General features: G+C 45.7%; 1 protein-coding gene across 7 annotated transcripts in view; it reads left to right on the top strand.

Annotated features, from left to right (window-relative positions):
• The first annotated feature begins 3,335 nt into the window (after positions 1-3,335).
• The window catches only part of LOC127574151 (receptor-type tyrosine-protein phosphatase mu-like), a 746,263-nt gene continuing 734,047 nt past the window's right edge, over positions 3,336-15,551 (top strand). For 6 of the 7 annotated variants that reach the window (XM_052022912.1, XM_052022911.1, XM_052022910.1 and 3 more), the window contains exon 1: positions 3,345-3,685. In XM_052022912.1, the coding sequence (XP_051878872.1) occupies positions 3,613-3,685 (73 nt within the window). In that variant the 5' untranslated portion in view covers positions 3,345-3,612. Of the gene's footprint in view, positions 3,686-15,551 lie in introns of all 7 variants that reach the window. The other variant, XM_052022906.1, reaches the window with a different exon arrangement.

Here is a 15,551-nt window from a genome sequence, read left to right as displayed (position 1 = left end):
CTAGATCTGCCTGCACGTGTTTGTTGAATCTTCTGTTCCCTAGGTAAAGCAGAGAGGATAGTTTGTGTGCCTACCCTGCTTACAATGCATAAACCAATGTATTAACTTTAGCAACACGCCCAGCTCTGCTTTCACAGGAGGGAAATTATAACAAAAGAAAAAACATGTTAAGATTAATGGAAAAATTGACTTACTTTTTGTGAGGTTTGTGTGGCCATAACCAGGGTGTTTAAGAGATACAGTACGGAGACAGGCCCTTTGACCCACCGTGTCTGTGCCAACCATCAAACATCCATTTACTCTAACCTCATTTTATTCTTCCTACATTCCCATCAACTGCCCCCCAGATTCTACAACTCACCTACACACTAGGGGCAATTTACAGTGGCCAATTAACCCACCAGCCCACATGTCTTTGGGATGTGGTAAGAAACAGGAGGAAGCCCACACAGTCACTGGAAGAACCGGCAAACTCCACACGGATAACACTGGAGGTGGGGATTGAACCCGGGTCTCTGGAGCTGTGAGGTGCAGCTGAGCCACTGTGCTACTAGAGTGAAATTATATTTGAACGTTGTGACCGATGGTGGTACTGGCAAGATGGCGCCAGAGTGTGGCGACACATCGCAAACTGCTTTAAGGAATGTTGCAGGGGAAACATTTGCCATTCAAATTAGGTTGAGAAACACTGCCCTTTGGTTTTTAAATCCATCTATCAACTCGATCCAACTTAATTTCCCAATATTATAACACAATTCAAAAGCTACCTCTCAAACAAGATTTCAGTCCTTTAATCTCTCCCTTCCTTTTTCTTCCCTCTAGATTTGTGAAGTGCATCTGGCCTTTTTTTATTTGAAGTCAATCTGTAAATGTTGTTGTATTGCCAGGGCTCACAGGAATAAATGCTCAATGAAATGGCTCATGATTGATATTTGCCAAAGTTATTCCTAGTAAATTAAACTGAACTAAATGTTACCCACATACCTGTCTTCCACTATTGTGAGAGAAGACGAGAATCAGTGTTAGGCATTGGTGGGTGGCTGGGTTGCCAACAATGACCAGATATAAGCCTACACGTCCAGCTACCCTCTCCCATGTTCCAATGTTTGGTTTCCCTGCGCACACATATTCTCATTATCTTCCCACACCAACTGGAAAGTGAACATATTCTTCATTACAAGGCTGGATGATTCCTTTCCATCAAGCAACCTCCTTCCCATCATCTCCTGTATTTTTCTAAAATTAATGTGCAACTATTTTGCTCCAAGATTACTGAAAGAAACATAGAGAAACTTAATTCTTGGAGGCTTCAACTCAGTGCTAGAGGATTGCCATTCCTGATCAGGGGAGCAGTTGTACCTCTTTCAGTCACAAGGGAAAATATTCTGTTTTCTGATGACCCAAACCTTAGTAACAAACTATGCTGTCTTGCATCAAGCAACCATCCTAATGATCAGATTACATCTTGTGTTTAGAACATAGAACAGTGCAGTACAGCACAGGAACAGGCCCTTTGGCCCACAATGTTGTGCCAAACTAATTAAGCTAATGACACCTAATTAAACTAATCCCTTCTGCCTGCACATGGTCCATATCCCTCCATTCTCTGCATATCCATGTGCCTATCGAAGAGCCTCTTAAATGCCTCTATTGTATCTGCCTCCACCACCACCCCTGGCAGCAGATTCCAGGTACCCACCACCCTCTGTGTAGAAAAACATCTTTTGTTTTTTATTTTTAATAATGATAATATTTGGGTGCCTTTCAAGATATGATGGCTGGCAGAGATATTGACCTGGGTAAGTCGAAATAAGAAGCCCTTCATGATTGCTGAGACTCCCAGACAAACACCGAGCCAAGTATTCTCAAATCAGACAACCTGCCAAAACAGTCATGTCCCAGTTTCTTCTCTTCTGTGGGCAGCGATTGATGCATCTCCTGGCCTGAGTCAAACTGAAGCAGTTTTATTCACCTCCCAGCCAATCTGTGCTCGATACAAGACTGCCAGTTGCTGCTGTTTACAAAATTTAAGGTCAAACAAAAAGCAAAGAAAAAAAATCACCTGAATTAAAAAATAGGTTAAGTGGCCCATTCAAGCTAAGACTGTCTTACTTGTGAGTCAGACCTGTCGCCCAAGCTTGGTTTAAAATGTTGCTTGTCCTCACCATAGATACACAAATAGCTACGTAGCTAACCAAACAGACATCTGTTGCTTGAAAGTGTATATTATACTGTGGTGGTGAGTGTGTAACTTTAGTCCAGTGTTGGCAGGCAGGCCTTGAGCCTCACCAGCAGTCAGCGGAGATCATGCTGGGCTGGGGAGTTGCTGTGTCTTGCAAGGAGAATAAGAGGATGATTCCCAATGTTCTGATTTCTGGAATCTGCACTGTGTTTCTGCTTTTCAGCTGGGGTGGCCCCGACATCATCACAACGAGTAGGGCTTTAGAGAGCCCTGTTACAGAGGACTCCAAATATTTTGTTATAAGGAAAAGACTAATGCCAAGCCTGGGAGATAAATTGCAATGTAACTGTCCATGTACTCTGTGCCCTGTTACACAGCTCCTGTGGAACTCATCAAGTCCACCGCTTGCCTTGGGATGGAAGTACTGACTGCTGCGGGCTGATTCGGGCTTTGATTCAGGAAGCTCTGTTGCTGCTTCCCTTCCACAGGCCAGCCTTCCAACTCTTCCTTCTTTCCTAGCTTCCCTCCTTCCCTACTGTCAACACTTCTCTCTCTCTCTCTCTCTCCGTCTCCCTTGCCTCTCAGTCCTCTAACAACGCCTCTTTTCTCCCCCACCCTCATTCCTACCTCCACCCTCCCCAAACCCTCCATCTCACTTCCTTTCCCCTCTCACTTCCCCAGCCTCTACTTCCCCTTCCCACCTCTCCCTCCCCTTCCCACCTTGCTCTCTCCCTCTCACCTCTTCTCCCACCGCACTCTCTCTCCCCCCCCCCTCTCTCTCTCCCCCCCCCTCTCTCTCTCCCCCCCCCTCTCTCTCTCCCCCCCCTCTCTCTCTCCCCCCCCCCCCTCTCTCCCCCCCCCCCCTCTCTCTCTGTCTAGCTTGGTGCAATCTCTCGTACCCCCCTGTGGTCACCAAGCGCCGGTTAGTTTATTGGGGGAGCAGTGTGTGTGTGTGCGAGAGAGAGAGAGAGAGGAGAGAGAGAGAGAGAGAGAGCGGGGACGAGCGCCGCCTGGCATACACAGCCGCGCCCGCAGACAGCCACGACTGTGCGCGCTCCCTACCTCGGGAGCCTGGAGCAGCCCGCGCGCTCCACGGGAAGCAGGAGCGCGCCTCCCCCCCCCCCCCCCCCCCGACGTCAGCGCTTTCCCGGCCAGTCTTGTCAGAGCCAAGTAACCCGAAGTAGTGGAAAAAGAGCTGAACGCGAGAGGAATTTAACTTGGAAAAGAAACGAGAAGGGAAGGAAATCAAAGGGTTGGATTCTGGGAGCCCGGCTGCCTGCCTGGGACCCCCGCTGGGTGTCCGGGACCCCCGGCTCAGTGTCTGGGACCCCGGCTGCCTGTCTGAGAACACCCACCCCCGCCGAGTTGTCTGGGACCCCTCGGCTGTGTGGGGTCCGCTCTTTGTCCTGGGGGAGTTTGCGGTGGGAAGGATGGAGCGGTTTCTAAGTTACCTTCTGGTGGGACTGAACCTTTTGCAAAGAGTTGGAGGACAGACGATTGCAGGTAAGCGGGAGCCCACGTTGTGCCCCAGTGAGTGTGTCAGCCTTACGTCCTGAAAACGCCAGCACCCCAAAGCTGCCCCTTTCCTGCCCATCTCTGGGACCCCCGTCCAGCAACTTCTCCCCCCTGTCCCCCCATCCCCACCACCATTCCCGGGACCCCATCCAGACACCTTCTTCCCCCATCCCTTGGACCCCGTTTTCCCCTGTCCCGAGCCTTGCGATCTTCAGTTCTGGATACTCCCCTGCTTCCAACCGTTTACGGTCCCATAAGATTGTCCGACTTACCCCCAACCCTCTGAACTGCAAATACCCCCTCCCTATCCTTAAAGAAACTTAATCTGCCCACCAAAGCCCTGAAAGCCTCCTGTCCCGTTCTCCCATTCGTGACACTCTTAACTCTGACTCGTTGCCTTGTTATGACTTATGTTTCAAAGCGTCAGTTGCGTTTATCGCTGGCGAGGATTCTTTTTTATTTGGTTTTTGCATTGAGACAGTTTTCTTTTGCACCCTTTGCTTGCGCGGGTGTGTCTGGACTTGGGATCTTGTTTACACTCGGCTCTCGGAGACCAACTTGTTCCTGCTCCCCACGGCTCGCTGTCGCCTCGGGCTCCGAGACTTCTCGATGAAGCGGCGGCAAAGTTTTAATCTCGGGCGGCTTCGCCCCACGAAGTTGTTATTTATCGTCCGCTATGGGCACTGGATGCTTTCCAGAGTCCGCAAACCGGGGGTCTCTCCGGCTGACCACAGCTCCCCACCCCCGTGTGTGGGATCCGCACAGGCGTCACAAGGGGTCAGAGCTTTGCAGGAAATAACAGGGAATTTTTTTTACACGGCTCCATCCCCACAGTCAGTGGAGCTTAAAGGAATTGCAAACTGGTGTTTTCAGAATCCAAGAAAACGTTGGACATTAGGGGAAAAGTGATTACATGAAGACTTCTTTTGGGAGTCGGGGTGACATTGGGATGGGGATAGGGTGTGTTGGCGGAGTCGGGTAACTGAAGTGTGGTGCTCCCAGACTTGGCTTGACAGATCTTAACTTATATAACTGCACTTGGCTCCTTAAACAGACGCGACGATTGGAATTGAAAGTGGATGTCCGGAGCGGGAGTGCAGGGTTCTAGGGGCTTTTTCAGTAGAGGTGACTGAGGGAGAACTGAATTACAATTGCAGGACAAAGGGGAGGGCAGGGGCAGAGGAACCCTGAATCATTTCGCAAAGGGACGGTAGGGTAGGGTGGACCCATCTTTTGGTCCAAAAAGAGATTTGGGGATTCCCCCTCTCTCCGCGATGCGGGGAAGACTGAGATCTGAAACCTAGGTTTGAGTTTCCAGTCAAACCTTAATCCGAAGCTACAGCTTCAAGGCAGAAGTGGCGAATAAAAACAGCGGGCATGAAACGGAGAGCAGAACTTGTACGGTTAATGTGTGTGTGACGGGTCCCAAACCCTTGCTGTTGGACTCGAGCGAGAGCTGAAGCAGTCCTTAATGTAGAAACCGCGGAGCGAGTTCGGTGCTTGTTGAGCGAGTGGATCCGGCGCTATCCTGCTGTTGTACACACGGAGTCCCTAACGCACCGCATATAAGGCTGCAGAATAATGGGACGCTCTCGTCGCTTCCCGTTTCCTTCTCTGCACAGCACAGGTGCAACCGGTTGCCGTGCCAAAAATAAAACAAAAACGATGCTTTATTGTAAGGCCCCGAGCAACGAATTTGTAAAACGGCGGCGTCGTGTCCAGTAGCTTATTGTGTAGCAAACTGGAGACATTTGGCACACAGATTGGTTTCAAATTCTGTGCTGGTCTGATTACAGAAATAGGAAGAGGGGCTCTCAACTCGCTGTTAGACAGGTTGGATGGAAACATCTGATCAGACTGTGATTGTACAGAGACGCAAGAAATATCGGTGGCTTCAGAAAAAAAGAAAACAGTTACCTCATTTCACTCTAGTCCGGGAAAGTGTGCCAAAGGTTCTCTAACTTGGTTGGGAGTTGGCGATCTCATTGTGAAACACCCAACTTCAAGTTTGCTTGGCCGGTACCTGCCGCTGGATCATCTCGTAAAATCAATCGCATCGATGTATTGGGTTCAGAGTCAGCGGTGGTGCGCCCTGCTCACTGCTTCTGCACTACTGAGGGTGTACTGCGAACTGCCACCCACATTTTAGTGCCAGGACTTAGTTCTGAGCTGGGGTCCCGGTGATGTTTAATATTAATAGGAAAAGGTATTGGTGTTGGTTTATTATTGTCACTTGTACCGAGGTACAGTGAAAAACTTGTCTTGCATACCGATGGTACAGGTCAATTCATTACACAGTACAGATACATTGAGGTAGTACAGAGTGTATTGAGGTAGTACAGGTAAAAACAATAACAGTACAGAGTAAAGTGTCACAGCTACAGAGAAAGTGCAGTGCAATAAGGTGCAAGGTCACAACAAGGTAGATCGTGAGGTCAGAGTCCATCTCATAGTATAAGGGAACCGTTATGCTGGTTAGTAATATAAAACAGACTGAAGATTAAATTGAGCAAGAGAGGGAGAGATGTACTTTTTAAGAGCACTTACACTGACCTGAAATTTTCACTACATCCCAAAGGGATTGAGACGATCCCTCTCTGCAGTGAGTTGGCATGTCAGCTGGAGAGCGAGCTGTTGAGGTGAACAGCCACCCACACTGCGCTCAGAAATGAGCAGTTTAATTAAAACTGTTAACACCCAGTGAAAGAAAGGGAAGAGACATTGGTGACAGAGTTCTGGGGTGGTACAGAGAGTGAGTGGTCAGTCGCTGGAGGGTGGGGCGGGTTTGCCTGTTAGGGAGTGGAGATGGAGGGAGAAACGAGAGGGAGAGGACACTGAGGGTGGGGAGGCAGCTGGGAGCTGAGATGGGGAGATGAGGGAAAGGGGTGGGAGTGAAGAGAGCTGAGGGGAAAGAGGTGTGAAGTGGAGGGAGATGAGAGTGAGAGCACGCGAAGGGGGAGCAAGGTGGGTGGGGTCAGTGGTCAGAGGGAGATGATTGAACGAAGGGGGAAGGTGCCAGTGGTGGGGGTGGGGGTGCTGAGTGAAAGGCGAAGGAGTTGAGATAAAAGGGTGAATGAAGAGGGAGTGGGATGTAAAAGGAGAGGTAAGGAGGGAGGGAAGGAGGCAGGAAATGGAAGGAGAGAGGATTTGGAAGGGGGAGGTACACCAAGTAAGAGGGTGTGCACAAGAGCACGTGTGTGTGTGTGTGTGTGTGTGTGTGTATGTCTGTGTCTGTGCCTGTGTGTATATGTGTCTCTGTGTACATCTATATGCGCTCCTTGCCACTAGACCAAAACCCCTCCGTGTCAAGCCTATGGCAACCCAATTTAACAGGATTCACACACAGGAACCTTTCTTCAAATCTGGAGTGGAAATAAGTCATCCTTGAGCTCTAGGGACATCCTGAGAAGGAAGAAGGAGCTGACCAGGGCAGGCTGAACAGCACTCTAAATAACTTTATCTTATTATCCCACCGCTTCCTGTAAAAGCATCCTTGTAAATGACTCGCTCTCTCCCCCAGATGTGTCCAAGTTGCTGAGATGACAAGAGTGAGCTTGTTCCCAGACCTGTATCTGACGACTTGAGCCTTTTAAGCAGTTTGTGATGGTACTGTATTATTCAGGATGTATTACCCTGGACAATTTTCCTTCAACCCGCAGAAATACTGTAGTATGATCATTCAGTTGAATGGTTCAGATGAGATTGTAGGTGGTTGGCTTTGAGGTGGGGGAGTGGTGCAGGGATGGTGTTGGTAATTGAAGCTCTAATTGATTGGTATCTCCAGTCAGTTTGACTTGCACCAGTTATAGAGTGCACATATCCCTAAAAGAGAAGGAAGGTGACAAAACAAAAAGCTGGGAGACACATTGACTTCGGTGGTGCTTCCAAATTAGCATAATTTTATTCAACTAATGTAACCAATGAAGACCCACAGAGATGCTATGCAAGTGTTTTAGTCTTAAAAGCAAAGTTTCCATGTGCGCCAGATTTAGAAGGAAAGTAGAGTTACTCATGTAACTTCCCTTCATTGTTTGTCTTGTAGCTTTAGGTTTTTTAACAGCAGCAGAAAACCAATTGTTAGAATGATTCTAGTCTGTTGAAATGTAGAATTGTGCTCACATTTTTATGACATACATGGTCAAGTTAACTGCTGGATGTCATTTACTGATCATGACATATGAGCTTACTAAAAAGGTAGCATTTTTATTAGAGAAATATTTTAGAAGAGTAGCAATGAATGAATAATTATGCTACAAAGTGTACTTTTTTAGCGTACACATTTTAGCTTTAAGCTATTGCCAAATACAGCAGAAATAAATTGCTGCATTGATACATGTAATACAGAGGGTGTCTCAATACTCTCAGGGTATTTCAGATGTAATGGTTGGTGCTCTAGCATGCATGGCTGTCAGAACATTCAATCTCCACGTGTATCTTCTGTATAACGCTCACTGAAGGAAAATTACTCAGTAGTTCTGAAAGGCTTTTATAGTCTGTCTGGCTCCTTTTACCTTTAACCTTCAAGCTAGGATTGGATTCCAACAACCATTTGTTCTCTTTGGCCATCTATTTAATACTGACTAAACAGCAAATGTCCATTTGAAAGCAAGAGCAAAATACCGCAGATGCTGGAAATGTGAAATAAAAAAAACAGGCAATGCTGGGAATAACCATCCAGCAGCATCTAGGGAGTAGAAAAGAGAACACAGAACAGTGCAGCACAGGAACAGGCCCTGTGGCCCATGACATCTGTACCAAACACAATGCCAAATTAAACTAAACCTTTTCTGCCTGCACATGATCCATATCCCTCCATTCCCTGCATGTTCATGGGTCTGTCTAAAAACACCTTAAACACCTCTATTGTATCTGCTTCCACCACTAACCCTGACAGCCTGTTCCAGGCACCTACCACTCTTGGTTTAAAAAACTTGCCCCACACATCTTTAAGGTTTTCCCTCTCACCTTTGAGTTTTTGACTTTTCTACCCTAGGAAAAGATTCTGACTGTCTACCCTATCTATACCTCTCAGAATTTTATAAACTTTCATCAGGTCTCCCCTCAGCCTCTGATGATCCAGAGAAAACAACCCAAGTTTGTCCAACCTCTCCTTATAGCTCATACCCTCTAATCCAGGCAGCATCCTGGTAAACCTTTTTTGTATCCTTTCCAGAACCTCCATATCCTTCCTGTAATGGGGTGACCAGAATTGCACACAATACTCCCAAGTGTCACCTAACTAAAATCTTATATCGCTGCAACATGACTTCCTTACTTTAATACTCAGTGGCCCGACCAATGAAGGCAAGCATGCCATATGCCCTTATTTACTTGTGTGGCCACTTTCAAGGGCCTATGAACTTGGACCCCAAGATCCCTTTGTACTGTTGTTGTTAAGCTATTAAGGGTCCCGCCATTAACTGTAAACTTTCCCCTTACATTTGACCTCCCAAAGTGCAACACTTCACACTTGCCCGGATTGAACTCCATCTGCCACTTCTCTGCCCATATCTGTAATTGATGTATATTTTGCTTTATCCTTTAACAACCTTCTCCACTGTCCACAACTCCACCAATCTTTGTGTCTTCTGCAAACTTCGTGACCCACCTGTCTACATTTACATCCAAGTCATTCATATATATCACAAACAACAGTAGACTGGAGTGAACATTGCAGATTGATGGCCTTTTGATGCAAAGCCATGCACCTGAAGCAGTAAGTCTGTTTTGCTCTCCACAGATGACGTCTGACCTACTGAGTATTTCCAGCATTGCCTGTTTTTATATCAGACACCCATACGAGACAGTCAGATGTCATTTGAAAGCTGAGGTCTCATTGCAAAGAAGCTTTTGGACCAGCAGAGCAGTTTATAGTTCTGGTTCAAGGACTGAGGCCCTGCTACCCCACCCTGCACTTCCTTTATAATAAACCCTGTCGCATAAGTAACTTAAAATACACCACTGCTGTTCCCTGTTTTGTATTTTCATTATGTCCCTAGTCTGACTTCCTTTCACATTACAATGTCAATCAGTGTTGGTCAGGGCCTTGCATTGTTTTACAGGGCACAAAGTTTGAGTCAGCACTGAGTGCTTTCCTGTTTTTTGGCACAGTGCTATGCGCTTCTATTCCCCTGACAGTTCAAACCCTTTGAGTCCCAAAAACAAACTCTTCCAGTCTTTGAGAACACCTGCAACGCTACAAGCTTTCGAATGATGTCATGATGGAATCATTGCAGTACAGGAGGGCATTTGGCCTCTTGCATTTGTGCTGGCTCTTTATAGAGCAATCCTGGATTAATTCAAGTTCATCTGCTCCCTCCTTCCATACTCTGCACACAGTTCCAGCAACAGCTGCACCAGAAACAAATTTTTATTTCATTCATTTCAGAAATGCCTTAGTTTTGGAGGGAATTTGGAGAGAATTAGCTCTCAAAAGATTTACAGGCAATATGGCATCTGCCAGAATCTCCCTACAAGCTCCTTTACCTGGATTGTAAACCATAACGTGTAGCTACTGAAACCATGTCTGTGTAGTGTCAGTCATATCTGCCAGTAATTATTTCTTTTAAAATATATCATACAACGTTTGGTTGGAAATTAAAATGGGAAAGGTTTCCTATGACTCAACTGGAAGGCACAACTGTCCAGTGAGGATCATAGCCAGTGTGAACTTTGAGTATTTGTGGCTGGGTTCCTGGTTTGTATTGAGCCAGGTGGGATGCTATATTGCTGGGCTGTGGACAGAGGGAAATGGCAAACCACCCATGAGTCTTTTCTCGATAGTTAATGCCAGAAAATGCTCAACTATTGACACTAAGGCCAGGATCTGGGATCAAGGGACTGCTTAAAAACTCTACTGAGAAGATTATCTCGGATTTTAGGATCCGAGGGCACAGCCTCAGAAGAAAGGGATGTCCCTTTAAAACTGAGATGAGGAGGGATTTCTTCAGCCAGAAGGTGGTGAATCTGTGCAATTCGTTGCCACAGAGGGCTATGGAGGCATAGTTTTCAGGTGTATTTAAGGCAGAGGTTGAGAGGTTCTTGACTGGTAAAAGAGTTAAGGTTATGGGGAGAAGGCAAAACAATGAGGTTGAAAATAATCGGCCATGATTGAATGGCGGAGCAGACTTGATGGGCTGAATGGCCTAATTCTGCTCCTATATCTTATGGTCAATGGACACCATATAGGCTTGTCCATGAGGAATGGACATTCGGATAAAACACCAGATTATAATTGGTTTTTTAAAATGTACTGGTAGTGTTATTGAACTAGTATACAGGAATAGAAGCTGGAATAGGATCTCTCCTGATCTCTTTCCTCAGCACTAACCCCATATCTAATAATTCCCTTAATATCTGAAAATCTTTCAACCTCTGTATTGAATATACTGAGCAATAAAGCGTGCACAGCCCTCTTCTGCAGAGAATTCCAAAGATTTTTCTTTGGGAAATGGACTGAATGCAGGAAATTGGGACTAGTTAAGTGGGCACTGTGGTCGGCATGGACTGGTTGGGCCAAAGGGCCTGTATTTGTGCTGTATTGCTCTATGACTCTCTGACACAATGAGCGAAGGAATTTCTGCTCACCTCTGTCCTGAGTGGCCATCCCTTATTTTGAGACTGTGAACCTCAGCCAGTGGAAGCATCAACCATGTAAGATCGCTTAAGAATATTGTTCACTTCAATTAGATCACCTCTTGTTGACTATTGATCAGGAGGTGTAAATTCAAATAGCACAACAGTAGCCGTGGAACTTAATTTCAGACAAGTTGAAGTGTCTTGCCAACTTCCCATAAGTCCACCAGCCATTGACCACACTTACTGTATAAGATAAGATAAGACACACTTATAAGATAAGATAAGATATCTTTATTAGTCACACATACATCGAAACACACAGTGAAATGCATCTTTTGCGTAGAGTGTTCTGGGGGCAGCCCGCAAGTGTCGCCACACTTTCGGCACCAACATAGCATGCCCACAACTTCCTTACCCGTATGTCTTTGGAATGTGGGAGGAAACCGGAGCACCCGGAGGAAACCCACACAGACACGGGGAGAACATACAAACTCCTTACAGACAGTGGCCGGAATTGAACCTGGGTCGCTGGGGCTGTAAAGCGTTACGCTAACCGCTACACTACTGTGCCTGCCCGTTTGCATAAGGGCTCCTATAACACTGGATGTGTTCTTGAAAAAGGATGGTTTCAACTTCCTCAATATTCAGGTGGTTGCTGATCATTAGAAGAACTTCCTGATGATCAAGGCCATGTTTCTGGGGAGCCTTCATCCTCAGGGACCAGACATTTCCTGTTGCCAGCACTGCCTGTAGAGATGGATCCTCGCACTAACTCACACTCCAACTACAGCAGTGAGTGCCATGCAAGTGTGGAAAACACCACTGGTCTTCTGAAAGTGAGATTCTAGTTCCTGCGTGAGTCTGGGGCACTCTGAGTACATAGCCAGCGGGCATGGAGACTTCATTGATGTGCTGTATAACAAAGACAACAGCCCATGGTGGAGGAAGGACACCAAGGAGCCCAAGGAACACGAGGTGCTGACTGAAGAGGAGCAGGTTGATGAGGAAGGCCACAAGAGGGATGTCTCCATTCAGCACTAACAGCCCCACCTGCCAGCAGAGTGGAGGGAGGCAGGCATTGACTGCTTGGGCGATTGGGAATCCTTGATAGAGAGATGCTTTTCACAAGGGTCTTGCCAAATCTAAGAGGCATTTAGGCATGGCTAGGCACGGAATTGAGGGATATAGACCATGTGCAGGTAGATGTGTAGCTTAGATTGGCTTCATGATCAGCACAGACATCGTGGGTGGAAGGACCTGTTTCTGCGCTGTACTGTTCTATGTTCAATGTCTATGTTCTATGTTCTAAATAGAACCATAGAACCATAGAACACTACAGCACAGAAAACAGGCCATTCGACCCTTCTAGTCTGTGCTGAAATGTTATTCTGCGTCCCATTTACCTGCACCCAGTCCGTAACCCTCCAGACCTCTCCCATCCATGTATCTATCCAATTTGTTCTTAAAACTTAAGAGTGAGCCCGCATTTACTACATCAGATGGCAGCCCATTCCACACTCCCACCACTCTCTGAGTGAAGAAGCTCCCCCTAATGTTCCCCCTAAACCTTTCTCCTTTCACCCTAAAGCCATGTCCTCTCATACTTATCTCTCCTAATCTAGGTGGGAGGAGCCTACTTGCATTAACTCTGTCTATGCCCCTCATAATTTTGTAAACCTCTATCAAATCTCCCCTCATTCTTCTACGCTCCAAGGAATAAAGTCCTAACCTGTTCAGTCTTTCCCTGTAACTCAACTCCTGAAGACCCGGTAACATTCTAGTAAATCTCCTCTGCATTCTTTCAATCCTACTGACACTCTTCCTATAGTTAGGTGACCAGAACTGCACACAATGTCCCCAGCGCAGACTACGTTATCATCTCAGTTCTGGCAGTTTGTAATATGAACACAGTTCACCAATGATTAGCCAAAAGAGCCCAGGTGTCACACAACCATCTCTTCCATCCATCTTCACACCTTTCCCTGCGTTGATCATAATACTTGATCCAGTTCTTGAAGTGCCTTGCTCTGACTGTTTTGTGAATGTGAACTAGGGACTGTTTTCAGTGGTCTGTTGTTCACCCTGATGTGTCTTGGGAGGACGTGATATTTACTTCTGCATTGCTTGAATGTGGGGGCATTTTCACACTTGAGAGAGAGCAGCTGGAGCCGGACTGTCCCTCCGGTGTTCTGCTGACTACCTATCATTAAATGGGATCTTTAAAAAAAAGGAAGTTGAAGGCAGTCTATTGCACCATCTTTAAATTTTGAGCAGTCTGAATGACCTTACAGCACATACACAGGAAAGTCTTAAGTACAGATTGTTACACTTAATACACTTGGGTAGATTCTAAGAACTTGAACAATGGGAGCAGGAATAAATTAGTTGTCCCTTCAGGCCTGCTCCACTAAACTGTGTCAAAGGCTGGTCCTCTCCCTCAATCCCATTAAGAGCCCCAAACTCTATCAACCTCAATCTTAAGCATACTTATTGACTGGCAGTCCACGAATAAATTAAGAGAAAGAAAATGTCAGCACCATTATTTCCTCTCTCCACTGAGAACAACATTTGCAAAAAATGAACTGCTATGAATATTCAGAATCTGAAATCCAAAAGGAAAAAGGTGAGGGAAAATAAATGTAGAAATTCTGTGTAAGGATCTCCCCACAGAATGCCTTGCCTTTGTCCTGGAAAGGAATGTCACAGGGAACCGTGAATAATTGCAGGATGAATTCCTCAGGCATCGTTTTTCTAGAGAAACCACCAATGCCTACTTTTGAAGGCATTTGGAATTTCAATAGAACTGATGACCAAAGGAAATATTCTTTCACCTGTTGACAAATTTGGTCATTATTACGGCCTTGAAGTTATTTTGGTTTTGACTGTACAAATGATTCTGAGATTTTTTACATGTCTGTGGCTGACAAAGGGCATGTGTGGGAGGAGAATGAACCATTACTGTTTGTTACCAACTTTTACCTTAATTGCTGAACTTTCATTCCCTTGTAAGTTGATTAGACAGAGGTGAGAAGGTGATAAGCATGTCTCATTGCGGGGGAGATGCACACGGTTACTTCCCTTTTCTATGAATTGGGATCACATGCCAGTATGTCGCTCAGAAATGTGATTGTTGGTTTGAATCTGTGTAACAAGTAGCTAATTAGTGTGCAGCCACTGTTTTGTGTGCAGTCCATCTCCAGCAGTCAGTGCACCTCTGCTGATCTCTTTAAACAAAGACATTTGTGTTTTTCACAGCCAGTGTTTTAGGTCAAGTATGAGGGCTCATTCCAAAGGCAGTCTCAATCCATCCACCTGCTCCTCTACTTTGCCCCATGCTGGTTCTGAATTTAGAGTGAGAGCCTTTTGAAGCCCTAGACTTTGAGCTATCTGAGTGGGAGAAGTTTAATTTCTTCTCTCACCAAAGGTTAGATTTGAAAGTTTCCATGGCAGAAAAATAGGTAGCCAGGAAACAGATATGAGGGTATAATCTAATTTATTTGAGTCAATGTGATTAAATGTGAACTAGGGCACAGCACAAGTGATCTGCAAATATCATCTAAATATCAAAACTGAAATTCAATCTTATATATAATCTGTATTAATTTTAACATTTATTTGTCTTTTGACCACTTTAGAGTGATAGAGTTGTACAGCACAGAAACATGCCCCCCTGCATCCCTCACGTTCATGCCAACCTTTTTGCCTGTCTGCACTAATCCCATTTGCCTGTATTAGGACCATATCCTTCTTTGCCTTGCCTACTTAAGTATCTGTCTACAGGCCTCCAAAATGTAGAAATTGTATGTGATTCCGCCTCCTCTGGCAGCATGTTCCAGATATCAGCCACTTTCTATGTAAAAAGAACTTACCCCTAAGATCCCCTTTACATCTTCCACCTCTCACCTTAAAACTATGCCTTCCTGTCTTTCCCTACCATGGGAAAAGGTTTTAACTATTTACCCTGTCTATGCCTCTTATAATCTTATATACTTTGGCAAATAATGTCAGTTTATTTTGTCAGTATGGTGTGTGGGACTGTGAGTTTTATTCCTTGTTGTGGCATTTGGCTTGTAGGATAAATCCCACAAGCCAGTTATTGTAGAACGGTAAGTATTAGTGTACAGCTGTTGGCAGCAGTGTGGTTCAATGGCTTGTAGACCAGAATGTGCATGTTTATAGCCTCATTGTGCCCAGTAATAATAGCAGCAGATTCTTCTGTATTTAAAACATATAAATAATGAGCTCAGACCTTAATAAAAGTTGGGTTAAAGGATTT

This window comes from Pristis pectinata, chromosome 9, assembly GCF_009764475.1.
Source record: "Pristis pectinata isolate sPriPec2 chromosome 9, sPriPec2.1.pri, whole genome shotgun sequence".
In the NCBI taxonomy this organism is placed as follows: Eukaryota; Metazoa; Chordata; class Chondrichthyes; order Rhinopristiformes; family Pristidae; genus Pristis; species Pristis pectinata.
This window is presented reverse-complemented; position numbering and strand designations above follow the sequence as displayed.